Below are 21,200 nucleotides of genomic sequence, written 5' to 3' on the forward strand. Positions count from 1 at the left end.
GTTCTAGCAGCGTCAGAAGCTGCGTTGGCTTTGAATGTGTTGCCATCACCTCTAGTCTCAGTTTAGGCCGTTCCTTAATACATACGTGGTTTCCGAAAAAACCTAATAATAGAATTCAAATAGATTGTTGTATAAATCAGTATAATAGGTGTATTTAATTCTCTGTCTGTGCAATAACATTTTCAGTGTATAAACCAAGTAGCACAGTAGCAACATCATATCTAACTTCGCCCTTGAATTCTGCTAACTAGCACAGTGTGGCATGGCAGGGTGGGCGTTCCCACTACACCAGGATAGCTCCTCTTTGGAGGAGGAGCAGGATCTCCTGATTTAGTGAATTCTTTATGCCCCTGCTGACACCAGCAGCCAGCTTTCCTGTTTCCACTGTAGTCCCCTGAGATGTTTCTACACTTGTTTTCCATAAAGCAGAGTGAGAGCACAGCTTGGTTTGTGATGGCCAATAGATAGCTTTTAGAAGTTAATTCGTCTCGTTTTTTCCCTGATGTTGAACATTTGCACAAATTCCCTAGAAGATGAGATGCCTTACTGTTCTTTTATCAGTTCAGTGAGCCATCCATTTTCTCCCGTTATGTGGATTTATGGTATATACAGTACTACTAATTCTAGGTGGCAGTAGTTAGATTGTTCTCACTGAGGTTGTTGGCCAAGGATATTGCCAGTAGGAAGCTCTTGGCATCGGTGGTGTTCTCTTGTCTCCTGATACGGATGTCAATACATTTCCATGTTTGTTAGCCTTTCTTTTAGCTACTGTACTATTAGCATGGGCTTTAGAGTAATTTTTCTAAAAGATATATTTACTTTTTTTTTGGAGCACGCAAACCGTTTTTTCTTTTTAAAGATGTGAAACTGCTGCTCCAGAAAGGTAATACTGTAATTCTAAAACTGAAACGTTAATTAACTTTGATATGGTCTGTGGCCTTGTTATTTATTGCGGTTTTTGATCCAATTTATTTTGCATTGTCTCACACCTTACGTTTCAGTGTACTCTACGTGATAGTCATGCTTCAGATTTCAGATTGCCCTTTTATTAAGTTGTAGTAGGTGCCTTGGGGAAAAAGGGGAAGCAACCTGTCTTAAACACGTGCCTGTGCATATACTCATGCACAGAAAATCTGCAAAAATGGTTGGTTTTGTATCATTCGTGTAAGCACCACAGGGAACAATAGTCATTTACCTCAGGGCAAGAAGAGTCATTGGGTCATAACTCTTGCTGACAACATTTTTAACAGCGAAGTGTTGCCATGCACTATCTGATAGGGACTGAAGAGCAGCAAGTTATGTACTTGCGTGCAATTTCGCAAGCGTCTTTGTGGAGGGAGCGTGGTGGGGAGTTTCGTGTTGGATGTTGTTGTGCAGGTTGCTTCCTGTGCATTTAACAGGCAGGTTCACACAAATTTTAGCTGCCTTGTCTCTACACTTCCCCAGCTCCATAGGACTTAAATATTTATAAATTGGCTGTCCAGTGCAATAGTACTTAAAGAGAGGTTTTCTACTACAGAAATTCCAAGTGCAGTTTCCTTTCCTGATACTTTGCTATTTACCTTGAGTTGCGTCAGTTTAAATGAGTTCAGAATCCCAGCTGGCCAGACACGTGTTGCATATGCTGCATCTGGAAGTGGAACAGTAAATGGATCTTTTGTGAAACTTTCCCTAACAGCTAACATTTTCTGGTAGCATTCAGTGGGGAAAAGAGGCACTATTCAGCATGTTTCTTTTTCCCCCTTTTCTATTTTAAGGAAGAAAGAGAAAATCCTGCAAAAAGAAGTAGAATTGAACGGGATATAGATAACAACTTGATTACATCCACACCTCAAACAGGAGAAAAGCCTAATAAACAGATCTCTCGAGTACGACGGAAAAGTCAAATGAATGGAGGTTTGTACATATCCGCGCCGTATGTCACTGCAGGTGCACGGTGATTCGGTAGCCTTACCGCTGGTCACGAGTGGAGGACGTTGCTGCAGCGGTGGAGGTTGTTAAGGCGTTTGTGACTGACTTCAGCGAGAGCAAGGCTGAGCTGGCAGTAGCAAAATAAGGTTTCTAAGACTGGAAGCAACAGTTACCTTACCTCTCAGACACATCCATTGCCTCTTTGTAAGAACAATTTGGATATGTGATCACGACCAGCTATTTTCGAATTAATTTTTAAAATGATTATTCTAAAAAGCCAATGATAATGATTTGGTTTAGCTCTTCTCCCATTTTCTCACAAAAAAGTGAAGTATGACTTCACAACTCTCGACCTCTGCGGAAGCAACCAGGTGTCCTTAGATATTGCAGGCACTTGTCAAACACGTAGATAGGTTTCTGTCACAGATTCATAAGAAAACATAGATCAGAAGGGACCTCTAAAGGTCATCTGGGCCAGTCCCCCTGCTCCCCTCACAGCAGTGGTGACCCAGCTTGAAGTGAGATCTGGCTTTGGAGTTAGGTCAGGCTGCTCAGAGCCTTGTCCAGTCAAGTTCTGAATATCTCTAAGGATGGAGATTCTATAACCATGTTCCCTGGGAAAATTGTTTCTTTTTGAGAGTCTCCAATAATGACATGATAAAGTGGTCAATGCCATTTAAAGTATCAGCTGTGGTTCCAAACCTGACTTGAAAAAAACCATTTTTTTAGACATCTTTTCTAAGAAACAAGACTTAATATGATCGTGCTGCCTGTCAGTGTTTCTGCATTCTCCATTCCCCCAAGAACTTGGGAGTCCATTGTCTGGTTTCTGCCAAGTTTGTCAGCAAGGCAGAAGTCCTGAAGATTTCATAGCCCGACAGGGTTTGCAGAATTGGTACCTAAGCAGAGGGTAGAGCTCCAGATGAGTGACCGGAGCGATGGAAAGGTTACAATGTGAGAGAATTTCCCATTTGGTTGTTGTCAGATGTCTGTGTAACACAGCTTTAGAGGAAACCCCCTTTTCCAGTATTTGCTACTGTTAATTAAGGGTTTTTGCCTCCTGGAGAGACAAGGGATATGCACCCACTCGTCGTGCGATGCATGCAGACAATGCTCGAAGAGGAAGCCACTGACTTAAATCAAGCGTGTAGAGCAGGTAGAGCACACTGAGCCCGTGTTACCGTTACAGCGATAGGAAGTTCATAGTTAAAATATTCTGTATTAGTGAAGGCACCGAGCTGCAGCTGCACACCCTGTGTTTTATATAGGCACGGTAGGGAGCGTGAAGTGCTAGTGCAGCTCCATCAGGCTCAGCTGACAAACAGGTTCTCGGCTCATGTGCACAAAATACATTTGCTTACTTCCATATGGACAGACGGCTCAGAGACTTGTTACTGTGAAGTCAGTAACGTTCATTTCAGTCTCAGAACCGTGCCTTGGATCTCAGCCACGAGATGGCAATTTTTAGTTCTAGGATGTACTTTACTGTACGTGCACATTTATAGAAAACCTTAATTGTTACATGTTACGTTTTGGAATGTGGAGATTTATTTAATTCTATGTCCTTTGTTATCAACTAGCTACTAGTTGAGTAGTGGTATCAGCTAACCAAGTTTAGTTGATAACAACTAAAAATTATTTTACTTCATAACTGCATTTATGCATATACGTGTATGCGTGTATATATGTGGAGAATAATAAATGATGGGCTTGATCTTGTGAGGTTGGGAGGTTCAGCCATTGGAGCGCCGCTGATGCCTTCTCTTGTTTCCGTCTAGCGGAGCCCCACCGATACCAACATGTTTGTTGTGAACGGTGCGCACCGTCTGAAAGTCCGCCTTCCATCATCAAGCCCATTCTAGGGATTTAAACTTCTAGTATTTGTTAATCTATAGCATACTTCATGTAAACAATGAGTGCTTCCTCATTTGTAGGGTTAAACTTAAAGGAGGTGTTAATAATCGGCATTTTGTTTTTATGCTGACACTAAATTGCGAGCTGCTCTTTTTTTTTTTTTTTTTTTTTAATTAAATACTTAGGCTAACTTTGTTGTCGACCCAGTTGAACCATGAGCAGGAGGGACCTTTCCTATAGCGAAAATAATGACAACAGAAGAGAGGATGTAACTGTGAAAAGCAAAAGCATGGTATTATCTTCATACCTTTTCTTTTACAGAAGCTGGAAGTTACGAAATGACAAACCAACATGTAAAGCAAAATGGAAAATTAGAAGATAATCCCACCACTGGTAGCCCCCCACGAACTACACTACTGGGAACCATATTTTCTCCCGTTTTCAATTTTTTTTCACCAGCAAATAAAAATGGTGAGTATTATTTAAAAAGCCAATAGTGTTAAAGCTGAGAATGGTAGATTTTTTTAAGAAATGGCTCTTTTGAGCGGCAGTACACGGTTCGTTCTGATTTGCAGAGCAAGATAAAGGGTTCCTTAATTCTTGGAGGGGTTGATCTTTAATAAAAGAAGCAGTAAGTTTACATGCATTAGAACATTTCTTTCCCAGGTGTAAGTATCTAGCGGTGTACCTTTTATTTAAAAAAAAAAAAAAAAAAAAAAAAGATTGGTGTTAAGTTCCTTGTTCCAAACATAAAAAGTGTTTGTCATGGTCTTCATTTAGGTTCTTATTTTTGTGATGTGAATCAAATGCAGCTATCTTCAGGTGTTCCGGAACTTGTTTTTGTGTGGCTCACAATGACTGTGAGTGTTTCAATAGTAGCTCAGCTTAAAGAGAGTGACTATGAGTGTACTGACATCTTAATTCAGGAACGTCAGGATCAGATTCGCCAGGACAAGCTGTCGAAGCTGAAGAAATAGTCAAACAGCTTGATATGGAACAGGTAGATGAGATTACTACAAGTACTGCAACATCAACCAACGGAGCAGCTTACACTAGCCAAGCAGTGCAGGTCAGGTCTACGGTCAACAATGGTTTGGAAGAAGTGGAGGAAACAACCGACCGTGACCTGCCACCACTTACAGGTAAGAAATGTGTGCGTGCCTTGGACTCAATTATTGAAGCTGTGTGGAGTTTGTACTCTTAGAGAAGCCCTGACACCTGCATTTTGTGGACATTAATATTTCACATTTGCTTAGGGCGTGCAAACAGTATTGATATTGATTTTTATGTTTAATAGACAAATCTCTTTCATGCACTAAAGGCACAGTTTTGGCAATTCCCGGTAAAACTCGGTTGACCTCTTAACATTTCTTCAAATGAAAACAAAGATTCCAGAAGAAAGGCATTTTTATTAATATTGAACCCTCCCCACTCCCCCCACTAAAAATGCACACCCTCGACTTGCTGACCGCGGAAGAGAAACGTGCAGCATTTTGATATCTTATATTAGAACAACATGGTGAGGTGAATGAGAAGCCTGCAGATCCTACATTAGTTTTCTCATCATTCATCTTTTTTGACAAAAATTGTATCCATAAAATTCAGCTTCTCTTCTTTGCGGGATGGCCAGCATCAAATTCGTAAGTTATCTGAATCCTCCCTAGACCCTCCGAACAGTGGTAGTTAGGTAGTGCTGAGGCTTTTGAGGACTCCTTTCGGGGAAGTAAATTTAACCTTAATTTAATCTCTAAAAAGTAGGGGGGCTGCTGTGTGATCCACAGGCCCAGTCCAGACCTCCTGCTCTGGTGGTTGCCTTGTTTCGGAAGGGCCCCTGGGACGTGAGGGGAGAGCGAGCTGCAGACCGCCGCGTTGCGCCAGCGTCTCCGGCTGGGACGCGCGTCCCGGTGGTTCACATCATCCGAGGTCCTGTGGGTGCCTCGCTGTGTCACACGGGCACAGCCAGGTCGCGGAGCTCTGTGGCGTGAGGAGCCGCGCAGCTATTTTATTTCAGAGGAAACATGGGGACTGAGGGCGGGGGGGGCCGAAGGGACACTTGTTTCGCTCTTGTTTGAGGCACTCGAGTATCAAGTGCAAATTTTCACTTTTAAAAACTGCACTAATAAGACTAGCTCTTGTGGTTTTTTGTTTTATTTTTTGTTTTGGTCATTTTCGTTGAATTTTAGCACCAGTATCTCCAGACAGTGGCTACTCATCAGCTCATGCGGAAGCCACCTATGAAGAAGACTGGGAAGTCTTTGATCCGTAAGTGCTAACGTTTGTACTGAAAATATTGAATCGATCGTTTTGGGTATTGGATTCAGACAGGGGTTTGTTTTAGCTGGAACATTTTTATGTTATGGTAATGAGTTCCAAAAGCTCTTAACTTAGTAAGTGGATATTGATGTGGGGTTTTTTTTCAATTTAAAATACTTCTTGTGCAGCCTTAAATATTTGAAATATTAAGTTGGGTTACGGCATTACCAGTTAAATAATGTATATACATTTCTACAGCAAAATCTGTGTTCTTTTCAGATATTATTTCATCAAACATGTTCCACCACTAACAGAAGAACAACTTAACAGGAAGCCAGCTCTTCCACTGAAAACGAGAAGCACACCAGAATTCTCATTAGTTCTAGACTTGGTAAATATCTTTGTAAACACATACCGAAAGCAGGGGCTGTGTAGCATTTCATTTGTTTTGTTTGTCAGTGAAATTAGTGATGTTTGTTTTAAACAAAAAGGCCTTGTTGAACGTTACACAATTTTTAGTATTTTTAGTTATAGTCTGCATTAAAAAAAATTAATAGTGGCAAGAACAGAATGTTTCCTCTAGCTGTTGAATACTCAACATCCTGGGTAAAAAAAAAACCGCATTACAATTTTTGTCTTCTCAAACAAAGAGTTATCTGTCCCCATAAAGGTTTCCTGAATCCAGTGTGGGAAAAAATGAGATGTAATAAGTAGGAAACTTCAGCTGTCGGAATGTATGTCTGGTGTCAAGATTGATCAAGACTGAACCTTTTAATTCTTAGACATTCTTACTCTTAGAGGGCACAAATACACTTTTAAAAAGTATTCGTAGAAAATATGTTTGCCTTTATAATAATTTCTTCTAGTCTCTCTGGTTGGGAAGTTGCTTCAGACCCTGTTAATGATGTCAGGAAGATAATTTTATCATGGACAGTATCAGTTGGCACGTCCTCTAGTGGTCATATGAATGGATAGATTATTCAAACTGTCAGAACCAGCTTTGAACTGAGCGATAGGATAGCCTACAAAATTAACTATCTCTGTACAGTTATGCCCCCGCACACAATTCCAAGTGATTTTTTTTTTTTTCAAAAACTGCAAGAATAATGCAATGTATAATGCATTCTAAGACTTCTTCTTCAATCTTGACAGCGGTTGCACAAAAATAAATCTTCCTGACTGAATAAACCTACCTTAAAATGAGCATAAAAATCTAGAAAACTACTTCTATTTTCAGCATTATTTTCACAACCTTTTCTTTCTTCTGTACCATCTTTTTTTTTAATAGGATGAAACATTAGTGCACTGTAGTCTAAATGAACTAGAAGATGCTGCACTCACTTTCCCAGTTCTCTTTCAAGATGTCATTTACCAGGTAATCAGCGTGCATAGAAAAATATATACCTTTTGATGTTGTTTAACGTATGAATTCTTGCTGTATCTGTTTATTACCATTGTTAAAGAGAGAGAAGTAACTGTCTGGCATTTAACAACTGTCTGGGTTATAAACTGCAGGTGTCAGGCTTTGCAAGGTGGATTATCCTGTACTAGAAATACTGTGGAGCACTGATTGTTGCCGCCACAGCGCGGTATTGTTGGTCACTGATTCCAGTGGTAAACGGGCATTGCTAAGAGCGCGCCAGCGATCTTGAGGCAGCAGTCTTCAGCAGCAGCGCTTCTGCTTGCCGGCAGGTGGAGGCAGGAACACTGAAAGGTTAGCCAGAATCGTTTCCCAGGTACAGCTTCTCACCGACCGTTAACTTCCTTCCCTTGGTAGGGAGCACCACTCCACGCTGCTTGATCGTTTCTTTCTGTACAGAAGACATCTTCAGAGCCTGACGTTACCTGGCTTCTGCCTTGGTCGTTAGGCTTGCTGGAGGCTCTGCCAGTGCCAGTTCTGCTCTTCACTCCCAGAGAGAGTCTGCTGGGTACTTAGAGTGATTTTTGACTGTCTTATGGAGACTGCTAGATCGAGGTTTTTGCCCTGCTTTGGGAGGTATTGTTAGCTGTGTGTGGTTTACATTGACGGAGAGGAACAGGCACGGGAAGGAGGAACTCTCTTCCAGCAATTACCAAAGATGCTGCACTGACCCAGGCTGTTGTTCTCAGGTCCTTTTGTGTGATGTACCTGGGAGTAGCAACAGCTTCCCCACCATGTAGTTCGCACGATATTGGACCCCACTGTAGTATCTTTGGAGAGTGAGCCAGTCATCAGGCGCCTTAAGGGGACACTTGTCCAGGTATTTTTCCTCATTTAAAATTGTTTTTCTTCACTGTTACATATTAAACCCCTTGGAATCTGAAAAGCTGAAATAGTTTTTAAACATGGGTTTATCTTACCTCTTATTTGGTGACGGCCGTGCACGGTTTCCTCCAGGCTGAACTTAGGGAATGAGCCTTAGAATTAGGTCTTCGGAGGTTCTTGACACTGCGAACAGAATCAGGAAGACTAAAGCTTCATTTTTTTTTCCTTCCTTCTCTTAAGAGATCTCAGTTTGATTGGAGTGTTTTCTGTCGATTCCTGTAGTCCTTCTAGTGATGGCACATTTTTTGCTGAGATCTAACCGGGATTTTGCCCTTAGGAAATTGAAGTCAAGGGAGAGAGTGACTTACTATATTTCTGAAGCTTTAATTAACGGCATTGTGCACGAGGCTGTAGAGCCCTTGATACACTACAGTCACTACGTGGGTCTGGGACAAGTTTTCTCTTAGCTCTCTCTAACGTCTAGCCCGGATTTGCCAAGGACCAATAGCTTCTCGCAGCCTTCAGAAAGGCGGGCTCACTCGCCTGATCGCTGTGTTGTTTTGCCGCTTTCGCAGCACGCTAGACACCGGCAAAACAGTCAGCTCTTACTAAGTAACAGGTAATAAGCAAGACAACTATTTTAAGGATACAATTAAGTTCATGTTTAACTAGGGTATAATATGCAAAAAGACAAATAATCTTCTCCTGAGATAAAAGTTGGAAAGAAGTTTGTTGATATTTCATACCTTTCTTGGTGTTTCTAGTCAATGATTAGCTGTTCATCAGCATTTAAAACGTTTGGGTTTTTTTTTTGCTTATCAGTTTGGCCATCACCTCTGGTATAGTCCTGTATTGATTTCACATCTCCATATTTCAGTTTGAAAGTCATTTCAGCTGGCAACAGAGAAGCAGACACTAAGCTGTCTGAGCAAAGCAGAAATCAGCAAGTTACTATATATAAAGTGTTGCGTAATGTAACTCACTGAAAACAATGCTAGGTGTGAAAGAGACATTTCTGAAGATGTTTTCCATTAGTATCAAAATACGTACCCCTTCCATGTAGGCTTTCCAGAAATATTAGACAATTCTCTATTGAAAATTTCTTAAGAAAGAGAAGAACCTAGCTCAGTGCTCTTTTTTCTACTGCATACCTCGTCATTCTCACATTAAGTCTAACACTGCAAATGCGAGCCTGAGTTCGTAGCATTTAGTTTTCTTACCCACCTGGCGGCATCAGGGCAGGGCTCTTGCAGTAACAGTGCGATGATAAACCGGGCGCTTCTCAAAAAGATGCTCCGGAACTGGCTGTTGTGGGGTACTACAACAGCAAGACTTAGATCAACTGGGGTTCTGGAAAGTCTGCTATAAAATACACCTAAATGCCATTGGCCTGTGAGTCAAGCACACATTTCACATCCAGGAACTCAGCTCTGTCGTCACTTGTTTCGGTGATTGTAAGTGATGGTCTGGTTTTGAAGAAAGGTTTCTAAAAATACGGGCTTGCTTTCTTGTAAGTTATTTCTCACAACTCACCCAGAGCCGTGCAGAAGAGAAGCTCTATTTCATGTCTGAGTATAGAGTAGTGTTCTGCAAACTTAAAAATCACTGTGCAATTCCAGCACTGACATAGAGGGTTTTTTTAAACCTTTGGATGAGTCGCTTACTGACTTCTCTTTAAAAATAAAGAAATAATCTGTGAAATGGGTACGGTCGGGCTTACTTACGTCAAGCCACATTGTGTTTTCTTAGTTGAAAAAAATCTCTGAATTACACCAGTGTTTTAAGTTTTTGACTTAGTAAAAATACGGTCTTTGCAAAACTGAAGTTTTCTTAAATACTGTATCTGTTAAGCGCTATCTTACATCTGACTGGAAAACAAAAATAAGTGTTCAGCTCTTCAGCTGTAGACTTTAGACTTTGTACTCTTTGTATTACTTTACATAGTAAGATAAGTAGCTTATCTTATGAAGAAATTTATTTCTTTTTATTTTTCTTGGTAAAGAAGTTTTGTTTCTGCTGCTGGCTTCAAGTCCCAGACATGAGATCATCTCGCCCTCTGTTCCACTCAAAGGGTACCTTCTGTGCATTAGCAGGCCGTAGCCAAAAGGCAGATGTTTTCACTCAGTTCTTCTGTTGAAATGCATCTTTACTGATCTATCACAGAGTAATTCCCTGTAATCTTCGTGATGCTTGAAAGATGTTCTGGAACTCCACAGGTCAGTTGTAGGTTACCGAATATAGAGTTACATGTATTCCATCTTCCTGTCGCCAACGGTGACTTAGATGCTTTGCTTCGTTACGGCGGCGGAGTGAGGCAAACAACGCTTGTGAATTCTGGCTCTGTCTTCTAATGAACTCCACTCTGTTTGTCCTCAGAAATAACAGAAGAGCCATCAAGCTTTGGCTCTGAATGCCAGGAAGCTTTAGTGTATCTTGGGCAGCATCCACAAAGAAATCTGGTCGTAGGTTGGGAAGACTTAATTTTAGTTCAGTAGAACCTCTAGAACTGCACTTGTGCCCCTCGAAGAGCCATGGCCGGCGACGCTTCAGGCAGTTCTGTCTGGTTAGGAGATGGTCTTCGTCTTGAGTCACTTAAGACACGGTCCAGTCGGAAATGAGTCGGGCTTGTTTACCTGGTGAGTCCAGCCTGAGCAAGACCCAGCTCCAAGCACCGCGTGCGTCCTGTGCAGTCTGACTGAAGGCTGGCTGCTTGCGCCAGCTGTGCTGGCAGCAGACTGTGTCAAGGCTGTTTTGGGGAAGACTAGGAGCAGTCACAGCCTGGAGTCGGTGTCCGGCCTGTCCCGAGGTCGGGTGGGCGCGTGGATGCAGTTGGGCCAGACACGGGGTTTGCCATGCTGCAGAGTGCTCATCTGGGACGGGCAGTGGGGAAGCGCAGCTTCACGTGGGCAAGTTAACTAACCTGTCTCTGGTTTACACCTTGTAAAATGGTGGTAAAACCATCACGTATAGAGATATGTTACAGGTATATTGGAATTCGTTACTGCAGTTTCACAGGTTTTGACACCTAGTGGAACACAGGGCTTTTGTTGGGGCTTTTTAATGCATGAAAAGAATAATATTTCCTTCCAGTTCCTCCTTCGAAGAATTGAAGTCCTGGGTGTTTTGAACAAGGAAGACATGGAATGACAATGTTGATTTTGCACACTTAGATTTTGTTGCCATTGAAATCACAGGATGTGATGATCATTTTTGGGGGAGAAAAAGACAACAAATGAAAAAAAAACCACCAAAACACTTTGAGGGGCTTTTCATAGATGTTATGCATTCAGGAGTATAAGTCGCTTCGAAGTAGATTATGTCACCTAACTCTGGTGCCAAACCTTCAGTCATTAAAAATGGTGAAAATTATTATTAGACTCCTATCTATATTTTTAAAAATTATCTTTCACATTGGATCTACTCATCGGAGTGATGGATGCCTTTTGTTCTACTTTGGTTACTTAATTCTGCTTTGTTTACCCGGAGCTCTGTGCCAGCTCCTCGTAGCTGGGTGTGGCGATGTGGCTGCCTTACGCTGTGCCGGGGTGTCACAAAGCCGTGAGAACAGACCACTGAATCTGCCCCTGATGCCACTGTTACATTCTCTCTGTGTGTATAAGCTGTGATTAGCAATACCTGTTCCTCAAAGAATTAGTTTCCCTGGATTTCTTGTTTGCATTCACATGTGAACTTCTCAGAGAGAGATGGATGGTAAGGCAGCTAGTACGATGGACGCACACGTGAAGCTGCGTGGCGATAACCCAACATAGAACACAGGCTGAACAAACGAAAAATAAACCAGAGAGTGTGGAACCCCAGCAGCCACAACCGCTCCCTGATCTAATCGAATGATTTTTGGAATTCCTTTAACTGGCCATTGTGACCAGTATAATTCAATCCTGATTTAAAAGGAACAATAAATGATATAGAAAATGTTTTTATTTGTATCAGCGGCAGTTGAAATATCAACAGATCCTTTAGCTTGCTGCTTTGGTTGCCAGGGGAGTTCGTAGAAAAGATATCGAAGAGACTGTTTCTGAAACGACATCTGTGTTCCTTCCATAACAGAGAATAGGCTTGATAATTTGACCTAAGCTCTTGAAGAAACCTTAGAACCAAATATCATCCTTTTTACCTACCGTTATTAGCAAGCGTTACCTCGTGTGCAGTGAAAACATTAATATCCTTTCTGTGACTTACTTTTTAGTTTTGAAGAGAAAGATTCAGGTCGCAAGAAAGTACATACTCAGGAGGAATGACAGGGACAGAACAATCCTTTTGGCACTTGCGAAGAAAAACTTAGGCACAACACTTGCCTTAAGCTCCGGGTTCAGCGGGGGAGGTTGCTGGCTGCATTATATACTCGCTAGGTACCGAGCAAACGTTCGGAGCGAACAATTTGCACTGATTTTAGTCACAGACAACTTGGACGTTATTTAGCGCCAGGTCACCGGGAGACTCTCAGCTAGTTCATTACATTGGCTCGTGTGGTAAGGTAAAGATGCTGTCTGGTCTTTGAGCAAAACCTCACTACCTCATGGCAAGATGAGGCGTCGTTTTCACAGAGATTTTAGTGCCGTCAGGAGACGTAGCGTGAAGACATGCTTGTCGACTCTCTATTTAGGCAGTTGGCTTTTCAGTAGTAATCTTGGCTGAACGCAGCCCAGAAACCTGTCAAGCGCAGGCTGCGGTCTCTCCAAACTGTTCCTGATAAGCGATTTGAGGGATACTTTTCTCCTGCCTCCAAATGTGAGTTTGCCAGAAGGAGAAGGGAAGTCGACATTGTCTGCGTGGCCAACGAATGTATCTTCGCAGGCCAGAAGCAGAGGTCCTGTTACCAGGCGTGATAAGATTTGACTGCTTTTGGTGATTGCTCCTAGCGCAGAAGAATGAAAACTTAAGTGTTACCGTAGTAACTGCAAGCTTAAGTCAGAACTTTAAGAAAGAAGCATATAAAAGCCTTACCCAATTTTAAGCTAAAAAATGAAATTCACAATGGCTTAGGAATATGTGCTTCCCTTAAAGGACTAAGATCTAACGCAGCATGTGCTAACAATATGGAATTTTGTGTTCACTTAAACTATTCCCCTTTTCTTCCCCTCTGGTCACTTGGTCTGTCCACATGTAAACTTGATACAATTCCGTTCAAGTAATACAAATCCACAGTGAAGATTTACTCTGGTTTGAAGGTAAATTTCTGCCTACTCCTAACTGGCTGTTAAAAAATGGCTAAAGCTGAAATTACCTTGGTTGAAATTAAAAGACGTTTGGTACGCTCCCTTCTCTTTCTGGATATCTTAGTAACTCTTTCCTCAAAACTGTAATTCTCTGTGTGGGCAATCTCTGAACCAAAAAGGAAGGTAAGCAGAGCTTAAGGCTGCCTTAGCATGTGTCGTCACTGTTGGTTTAGGTTTAGGCCAAGTCCAGATCTGTGCCAAACGCCACACCAGGCCATCGTTCAAACAGACATTTGAATGTTGTACCACAGGAGGAGAGTAGTGCTTGATGCGTGCCCTCACATCTGCCGTGGTGGTGGGCCGATGCCCTGAGGCTACAGACTTGTGTGGATGCCTCCATGGGAGCCCACGTCTTGTATTTTGGGTTAAATCACAGGGCGATGCATGAATCTCCTGACCTGGAATCTCTTCTCGCGAGTCCATGGTTTTTACAGGGAATAATTTATGTATGTGTGCAGTTCTGCGCCGGTGGAATTTGAATTTATGGAAATTTGGGAACAGCTGAAGCCTTTTTTTCTTCTTTTTAAAATCACTTTTGACACCCCCATAGTCAATGTGTAATTCTTAGTGGAAGAAGGTTATTAAGAAGATTATTTAGTTTATGTGCTGGCACAGGTTATCTGGTAATTGAGCTGATGCTGCCCAGCTGGTAAAAGCTGATTCTAAGTGTTTAGTCAAAGCAACCAGTCTCATTTTTTCTTTAGAGATAGTCCAATGTTTATATTTTAATTGAAATTATTTCTAATTCCATCAAATTTTGCAGTAAAATTGTTAAGCCTAATTTTGTCATCTTACGCTTTCACTTCTAGCTGCTTAGGCTGCCAGCTAATCGAATGTTGTTTTAACGGAGTCGTTATTCTGTAGGAAGTTAATATTTGCTGTTGGCTGTGTTCGTCATGCTCCTTTTGACCTCATCCTTACAGACTGATACTTGGCGGTACAGGTGATAGCTGAGGTGTTTTCAATCTTTAATAAAGTCCGTCTCTGCTTCAGGTTTATGTCCGGTTAAGGCCATTCTTCCGAGAATTCCTGGAACGTATGTCTCAGATTTATGAGGTAAAAACAATTAGACGTTACCTTTGAATTTCATTTTTAAATTATGTTACTTCTATCGAAAATAATTACTTTTTCCCCTTTAATCCATAGATCATTCTTTTTACTGCTTCTAAGAAGGTGTATGCAGACAAGTTGTTGAACATACTAGACCCTAAAAAGCAGCTGGTCAGGTAAAAATAAAAAATTGTGAACGTACCTGTTGTAAGCAAACTAACGACTGCTCCCTAACAAACGGGGTGAAGAAAGTGGTGATGACGTGGTTGGTACTGCAGCGTGCCCGGTCTAACAGAGAGAGAAAAATGAAATGAAGGGATTGAATTATTGCCTTGGTGAGGAGTTAAAACCGGGTAGCTTTACAGTGCCCTCCGTGGCCAAAGAACGTACCCGTTGGTTCTCTGTAGCACGTGGGGATGCTCACGGGAAGCGGCCTCGCGGGCATCAAAAAATAAAGGAAATGAATATTACATTACTTTTAAACGGTTCAAACTCAATGTTTTATTTATAAACTAAAATGGTATAGTTACCTTTCCAATCGGTGTCTTTTTGCTTCCTATTCAATCAGAAAACAATTTGTTTGTGGGTTTTTTATTAGAGTTGTTTCGGGGTTTCATTTCGCTTCTTAATACTGGGCTTTGTTTGGAAGCGGTTGGCACTTCTCAAGAGCAGTTCCTTAGGGCGTAAAGAAATCCTGCCGGATGAGATTCGTTCTGTTATTCCCACCTGAAGGGGGACCGTTAGGTGGGAAGGCTGAAACCAAAGAGGGGTCTGCCCAGGGATTCACCCTGCGGAGGGAAGTAAACAGCCCTACCTGATCATAGTCAGGGCTCAGTAAATTCTGTACCTGGGACGTCATTGGCAAAGCACTTCCCTGCGTCGTTTTATTGTAATATTCTTTGGTGAAAACTTCATTTTGTTTACACGCATAACAAAATTGCCGTCTGGCCTGAGACAGTGGTTGCATCCGTTGTTTTCACTTGGTGGCTTAGGCACAGCGTAACTCGTTTTCCTTAAGAGCATGAAGAGAAACTGTTCTCTAGTTCCATCCGGGAACAGTCGCCCCATCGCTTGTTTTTACGTGGCACGCACAACAGCGTCCTGGTCTGGTTTGGGTAAACATAGTTGCCGCTGCGTTTTGAACGGGCAAACAAAACTAGACCTGCAGAGACGTCCCATCGTTGGGATGGCTGAGCCCCGCTGAATCGCACAGCCAAACGGGATGCATCGGCAGGAAGGTGTTTGCAGTGGCAGAAGATGAGGCTAAGCCTGCGTCCGTAGCGATAAACATCTTTCTCCGAGAACCTGATAGGTATGATTCAGGACTGCAGTTTTAACTGCCTTAGGAAGAGGAAAAAGGTAATACACAGCCAAAGAGCATTCTAAGAACCTGCAGGAGGATTCATGTGATGCATGAATTTATTTGTGATTCATGTGCCACTGGAAAGCTGACATCAAGGCATGATTAGTTTTGACATTAGCCTAAGGTAGGCTTGGCCGGCACTCCCCACGTGTGACTCAGAATCCGTGCATAAACGCATCCGCCATAGCAACGTCAGGGACTCGGCCTCTTTATGAAATGAAGCACACTACATGGCAGCTTCTGAAAAACTTCATTTGGAAATACGAGCAGCCTTAAAGAAACTGCAGTGTAATACGCCTGTGTAAACTCCACACCTGTCTCGTTCACCATTTATTTTTAAATTATAATGAGGTTGATATTCCATGAAATTTCCGTTTTATTCCTGGCTTTTTTTTAATCTGAGTCCTTGCAGTCTATCCATCCATTTACTACATATTTCTTCTGTAATAAATTAAAAGGGAGTAGACTAATTGGACAGGAAGAAGTTGATGGAATGTTTTGGCCTCGAGGCTTTTTTTTCAAGCTCTAATAACTGAAACAGGTTAATTGCAAACAGAGGTAACATGAAAAAAGGAAACGTTTCTTCTGGTACTTTGTGTTCTAGCACGCAGTGGCACCGGGAGGCCGGGTGCCGCAGCGTTGGCACAAAATAAAGGGAAAATAAAGCCCAATAAATTGGTTCCTGTGCGGAACTAATCTCTGATCGTGGGGCCTTGCAAAGCGGCTTGAGAATTTGGGTCCCTTTGTCAATCCATCTGCAAAAATAGTTAGGAAGCAAGGCCCTCTTGACAAATACTCGGTACTTCCGAGTGGGGCTTTTCTGTTTAAACACAAACAGCCACCTGCAGAACTAGGTTAAGATAAAATTGCCTTAACTAGTAATTTTAGGGGTAAAAAGCTCAAGAGCGGATGGGAAAAAGGGGAGCAATTCTTTATAAGGAGCTAAGTAGATCAGGGGAGGAAAAAACCGGGTAACATTTGGCGAAGTTCACTCTTCCCCCGTGCAAAGGAGATGTTGTGATCTGCCTCATTAATTTGTGTTTTACTTCAATCGCAGGCATCGACTTTTCCGTGAGCATTGTGTTTGTGTACAAGGAAATTACATAAAGGATTTAAACATTCTCGGTAGAGATCTTTCCAAAACGATCATAATTGACAATTCACCGCAAGCCTTTGCGTACCAGGTAAGGGTGGTCCTGTGGGCACGCTCGCCAGGTGCGGCAGAAAGCTCTCCGAGGGGGGCAGCGGAACGCCGCGTTTTGATTCCACTGCTTAAGTTTTGTGCTTAGGTTTGTGTTTAGGTTTACAAACGAAACTGAACAAATCCCTCAGGTTTCTTGCTTTTCTCTGATTTTGTGAAGAGCTGATCAAGCGCCAACTAAGAGGTGTCTTACGGGAAGAGGCGACGTAACCAGTCAGTTTTATTTCTCACGCAGCTTTTCTGAAGAAACCACCGCTCTGCTAAGCCTGTTGCGTGGACTCTGTTGTGGATTTAGTTCTTTAATGCTAGCGAAATGGTTAAGAACAAACCGCTGGCTGAAATGGCACGCAGCTGCGAAAGTCGCGTCTCCTTAAACGTTATAAAGTTCTGCCCTGTGATTTAGCCTTTCCCAAGGGTACGGCACGTAACTCTCCAGTCAGTCCGATCACGTAGGTAAAGGGCAGAGCGCGGTCTCTAATGTCATTAAAGGGGCAAAAAACCCCCAGGCTGTGGGGCTTCGCCCCGTTTGCACAGCCTGCGTGCAGCCAGTGCCCAGCTTCAGGTGCGCTTCAACGCAGCGTTTCCTCAAAACGGCCGCGCTTTTCAGCTCAGCCGAGCTTCTGGAGCCGGCTCTGCTCCTGCTTTGAGGTGGAGATTTCTGAGGTGGTGTGTGCAAAGGAAGGAGGTATTTTGGAAGTCAATTTTAATACAACCTTTAGAGGAAAAATACGTATTAATAAATTCTAGCTCTCGAGCTTGGAAACATTTTTCCCCAAAATGCTATTTCGCAAGTCATGTTTTTAGATAAATTAAGTATAACTCATGTGTTGATGGTGGCTTGTTTTGGTTTTTTTTTTTACTTTAGCTTTCAAATGGAATTCCTATAGAAAGCTGGTTCATGGACAAAAATGACAACGAACTCCTAAAATTGATTCCATTTCTGGAGAAACTTGTAGAGCTGGTAAGTGTTTCCTGTATTTGGCTCTTCCTCACCCCCCGCCCAAATATGTTCATTCGCTCTTCTAAGTATTTTCAGGTATTTTAAGATTTTTTTGAGTCACTGAGATTTAGACCACTAACAGTCATGTATGCCACTCTGCAAAGGATGGTCTGGGCAGTATTTCCAGGCGCTTGCCTAGCGAAAGACAGGAATGTCGTTATTTCGAACTGTGCTTTTAATCAAGAAATGGAGGATCGTAACAACAGTGATACTGAAATAGAGAATCTGTAGGCACGTCGATTAAATGACGCCTGTTGTTGGCCGCGATGCGTGCCGTTAGTCTTAGAATGCAAAGAAATGGCTCCGAAGTTGTTGCGAATGCTACGCAGTTATTTCTGGAGGTCGCGTATCTCCACGGCTTATATTTTGTTACACTAAAATACGGCTGTTGGAAAACTGACCCTGTTAAAACCTGTTCCTTAGGCGTGTTCGTTCTCCTAAAACCGGCACCTTTTTCTTCCCCCCGCAGAACGAAGATGTCCGACCTCACATCAGAGACAGATTTCGCTTGCATGACTTGCTACCCCCAGATTAAAGCCTTTCGTCCCAGTACTGAAGGGGGAGAAAATGCAGGACCCTTTTGGACTAAAACAAAACATTGCCATTACTGTTGAAATTTTGCATTTTTGTACCCCGTCTTGCTTTTCTTATCTTTGGTGCCCAACAATAATCAAGGGTTACAGAAAGAGACTTTCTACACCTGAGATCGAATCCATTCAGTACAATACAGTACACCGCGGTAGGTAGGCTAGAACAGAAGAGTCTTTAGAACTAGTGCAACTCCGATGAAATTTTTTTATGTACAGGACATCTGCAGTTTATAAAGAATTCTGTTTCTGCCACCAGCAGTTTGACCTGTAGAAACACAGGATTTTATGATATAACAGAGATTGAAAATGGACTCTTGTTTTCTCTCTGTTCGGTGCTCTAAGTGGGTTTGTAGCCACTTTTCTGTTACTTTTAAGATTCTCATTTCAACAGGAATGGCCAGTAAAAGTTGTTTTATTTTTCCTGTTAAGGTTTATAACCTTTTTACATTTTTGACCTGTATTAGATTAGAGTTTCATTATGCATTCCTTTTAGTTGAGGCGCTTCATAGCTTTTCTGGAAATAGCCAAATTTTCTTAGTTTTTTATTAAACAGTTGGATGGCCGTTTTCCTGCTTCGTCTGCCTGCATACTGTATATTTGTTTAAAAATATTCTCTAGTTTTAGCCCACGTAAGTTTCATTTAGAAAGAAAACCCCTGCATTTATATTTTCTTTCTGTAATATTCTACTGTAGTTGAAATCTTTTCAAAAATCAAGAGACTGGCTAGATAAGAAGAATATAAGAATTACTAATATTCAGAATATTTTAAACCATTGTGATGGCATGTACTCGGACAGACGATATCTTGCAGTGGCACAACCAACTGACGGACAAGGAATACCTCAGACTGTGCTGTGCGTGCAGGTCTTGAAAGGAGAACTAGTCTGGTCACCTGTTAGGTTCGATGCAATTCAGTTACCGCTGCCTTCTGTTCCCTCCAAGACGGAAGCGTTCTTTCTGCACAGTGGCTCAGTGTTTTCAGATGTTTTGCATGGGCTGGTGGTCCCTCTGTGGCACTCGGCGTTACAATCAGTTCTAAGCTCCGCGTGACAGCGCAGGCCCCTGGCAGTAACTATGCACAATCCTGTGGTACAGTACACTCCGCGCCACCGACGCAGCCAGCCTGCTATCATAGTGGTTTTCTATGCTATATGGAAATAGTCTTTCAGCCTTGGCTCTCTAATGCAGCTACTACAGGAGGCTGATATTTTTATAATGGTGTGTAATCTCCTTTTCAGGAGGCTTTTTATGGAAGGTATAATTTGTAAAAGTTAGGATGCTTTGCCTCTCGACTGCATTAACACGCCACAGGCTCAGACTGTTTTTGTGTAAAAGATGTCACAGAACGGCACTTTTTCTAAAGAGAAGTTTGATATTTTGTATGCTTGTTAAGAAAGTACAGTATTGGAAATTAAAGGTGGACAACTGATAATTGAGAAGTATGTCAATTAATTTTTTATGTATATTACCTGTTTACTTGTACAATTTTATTGTACAAATTACATGCAGCTTCATTTTCAAATGAGTCCTTAAAATAAGGAAAATCTTTTTAGGAAAACATTTAATTTTTGTATTTTTGATTTTAAAAGGCATGAGTTATGTCAACTTTTTCCAGTGTATTAATGAAGATTTTAACTTTTCATCAGGTTGAGTGTTTTCTTACTATATTATCTGTTGTGTATGTAGCTAGCACATTGTGTCACTGAACTGTTTAAAGAAATTAGCATGTAGAGCAAGCCTGTTTTGTGGAAAATCCTTATTCATTAAAAAAAAAAAAAAGAAAAAAAATCATCATGGCAGATTTTCTGCAAAAAAGTGAAAACATTTGCAATTCAGAATACTGATTTTTTTTGTATTTAAAGAAAGGTATTTTGCTTGCAGGAAAGAAATACTACAGATTCATTTTAATGAGAATCTTTTAAATGTATTTATCTTTAGGGCATCTGGGCATCTTTACGCTGTTTGTCTTATGTCTTTATTGAAATAAAATGTACATAACATTACCTTTATATATGCTTTTGCGCAGACGTGTGAACGCTGTAACCATCCCCGTTCCTTCCTGTTTTTATGTCGATGAGACGGTTCTGGAAATATTTATAGATTTTGAAAATGGTCAGCTTGTATTTGAACTGCTACATGGTTTGCCAGCTATTTTTTAGCTGTTCGTTCAAATGTAAACCTAAATCTGAGATTTTTAATGAGCTTAACGGTGAATCCTTGTTTAAGGCGGAATTCTTCCAAATTTCTCCAAGTAATTGGCGTAATAGAACTGCTTTAAAATTCACTAGTCTACCAGAATGACACGATTTTTGTTAAGTAGTTCATCGCTTTTCTCTGACTGTAAAAAGAGGTGATCATCTGTTCGAGTAGTGTCCTTAAACACGGGGTCCTATCTTTGGCTAAAACCATTCTAAAAGTGCTTTCTTTAGTTAAGGAAACCAAAGCATACATTGCACTTTACAGCTGTATCTGTGTTGTCATGATCAGATCAGTGAG

General features: G+C 41.6%; 1 protein-coding gene across 3 annotated transcripts in view; it reads left to right on the forward strand.

Annotated features, from left to right (window-relative positions):
* The window catches only part of CTDSPL2 (CTD small phosphatase like 2), a 43,864-nt gene extending 23,151 nt beyond the window's left edge, over positions 1-20,713 (forward strand). For all 3 annotated transcript variants that reach the window (XM_064455962.1, XM_064455961.1, XM_064455964.1), the window contains exons 3-13: positions 1,758-1,896; positions 4,087-4,236; positions 4,692-4,907; positions 5,949-6,027; positions 6,298-6,409; positions 7,307-7,393; positions 14,494-14,556; positions 14,647-14,726; positions 16,971-17,097; positions 17,980-18,075; positions 18,584-20,713. In XM_064455962.1, coding sequence (XP_064312032.1) covers positions 1,758-1,896; positions 4,087-4,236; positions 4,692-4,907; positions 5,949-6,027; positions 6,298-6,409; positions 7,307-7,393; positions 14,494-14,556; positions 14,647-14,726; positions 16,971-17,097; positions 17,980-18,075; positions 18,584-18,649 — 1,215 coding nt within the window. In that variant the 3' untranslated portion in view covers positions 18,650-20,713. The remainder of the gene's footprint in view (positions 1-1,757; positions 1,897-4,086; positions 4,237-4,691; positions 4,908-5,948; positions 6,028-6,297; positions 6,410-7,306; positions 7,394-14,493; positions 14,557-14,646; positions 14,727-16,970; positions 17,098-17,979; positions 18,076-18,583) is intronic.
* The last annotated feature ends 487 nt before the right edge of the window (positions 20,714-21,200 follow it).

This window comes from Phalacrocorax carbo, chromosome 7, assembly GCF_963921805.1.
Source record: "Phalacrocorax carbo chromosome 7, bPhaCar2.1, whole genome shotgun sequence".
Classification (NCBI taxonomy): domain Eukaryota; kingdom Metazoa; phylum Chordata; class Aves; order Suliformes; family Phalacrocoracidae; genus Phalacrocorax; species Phalacrocorax carbo.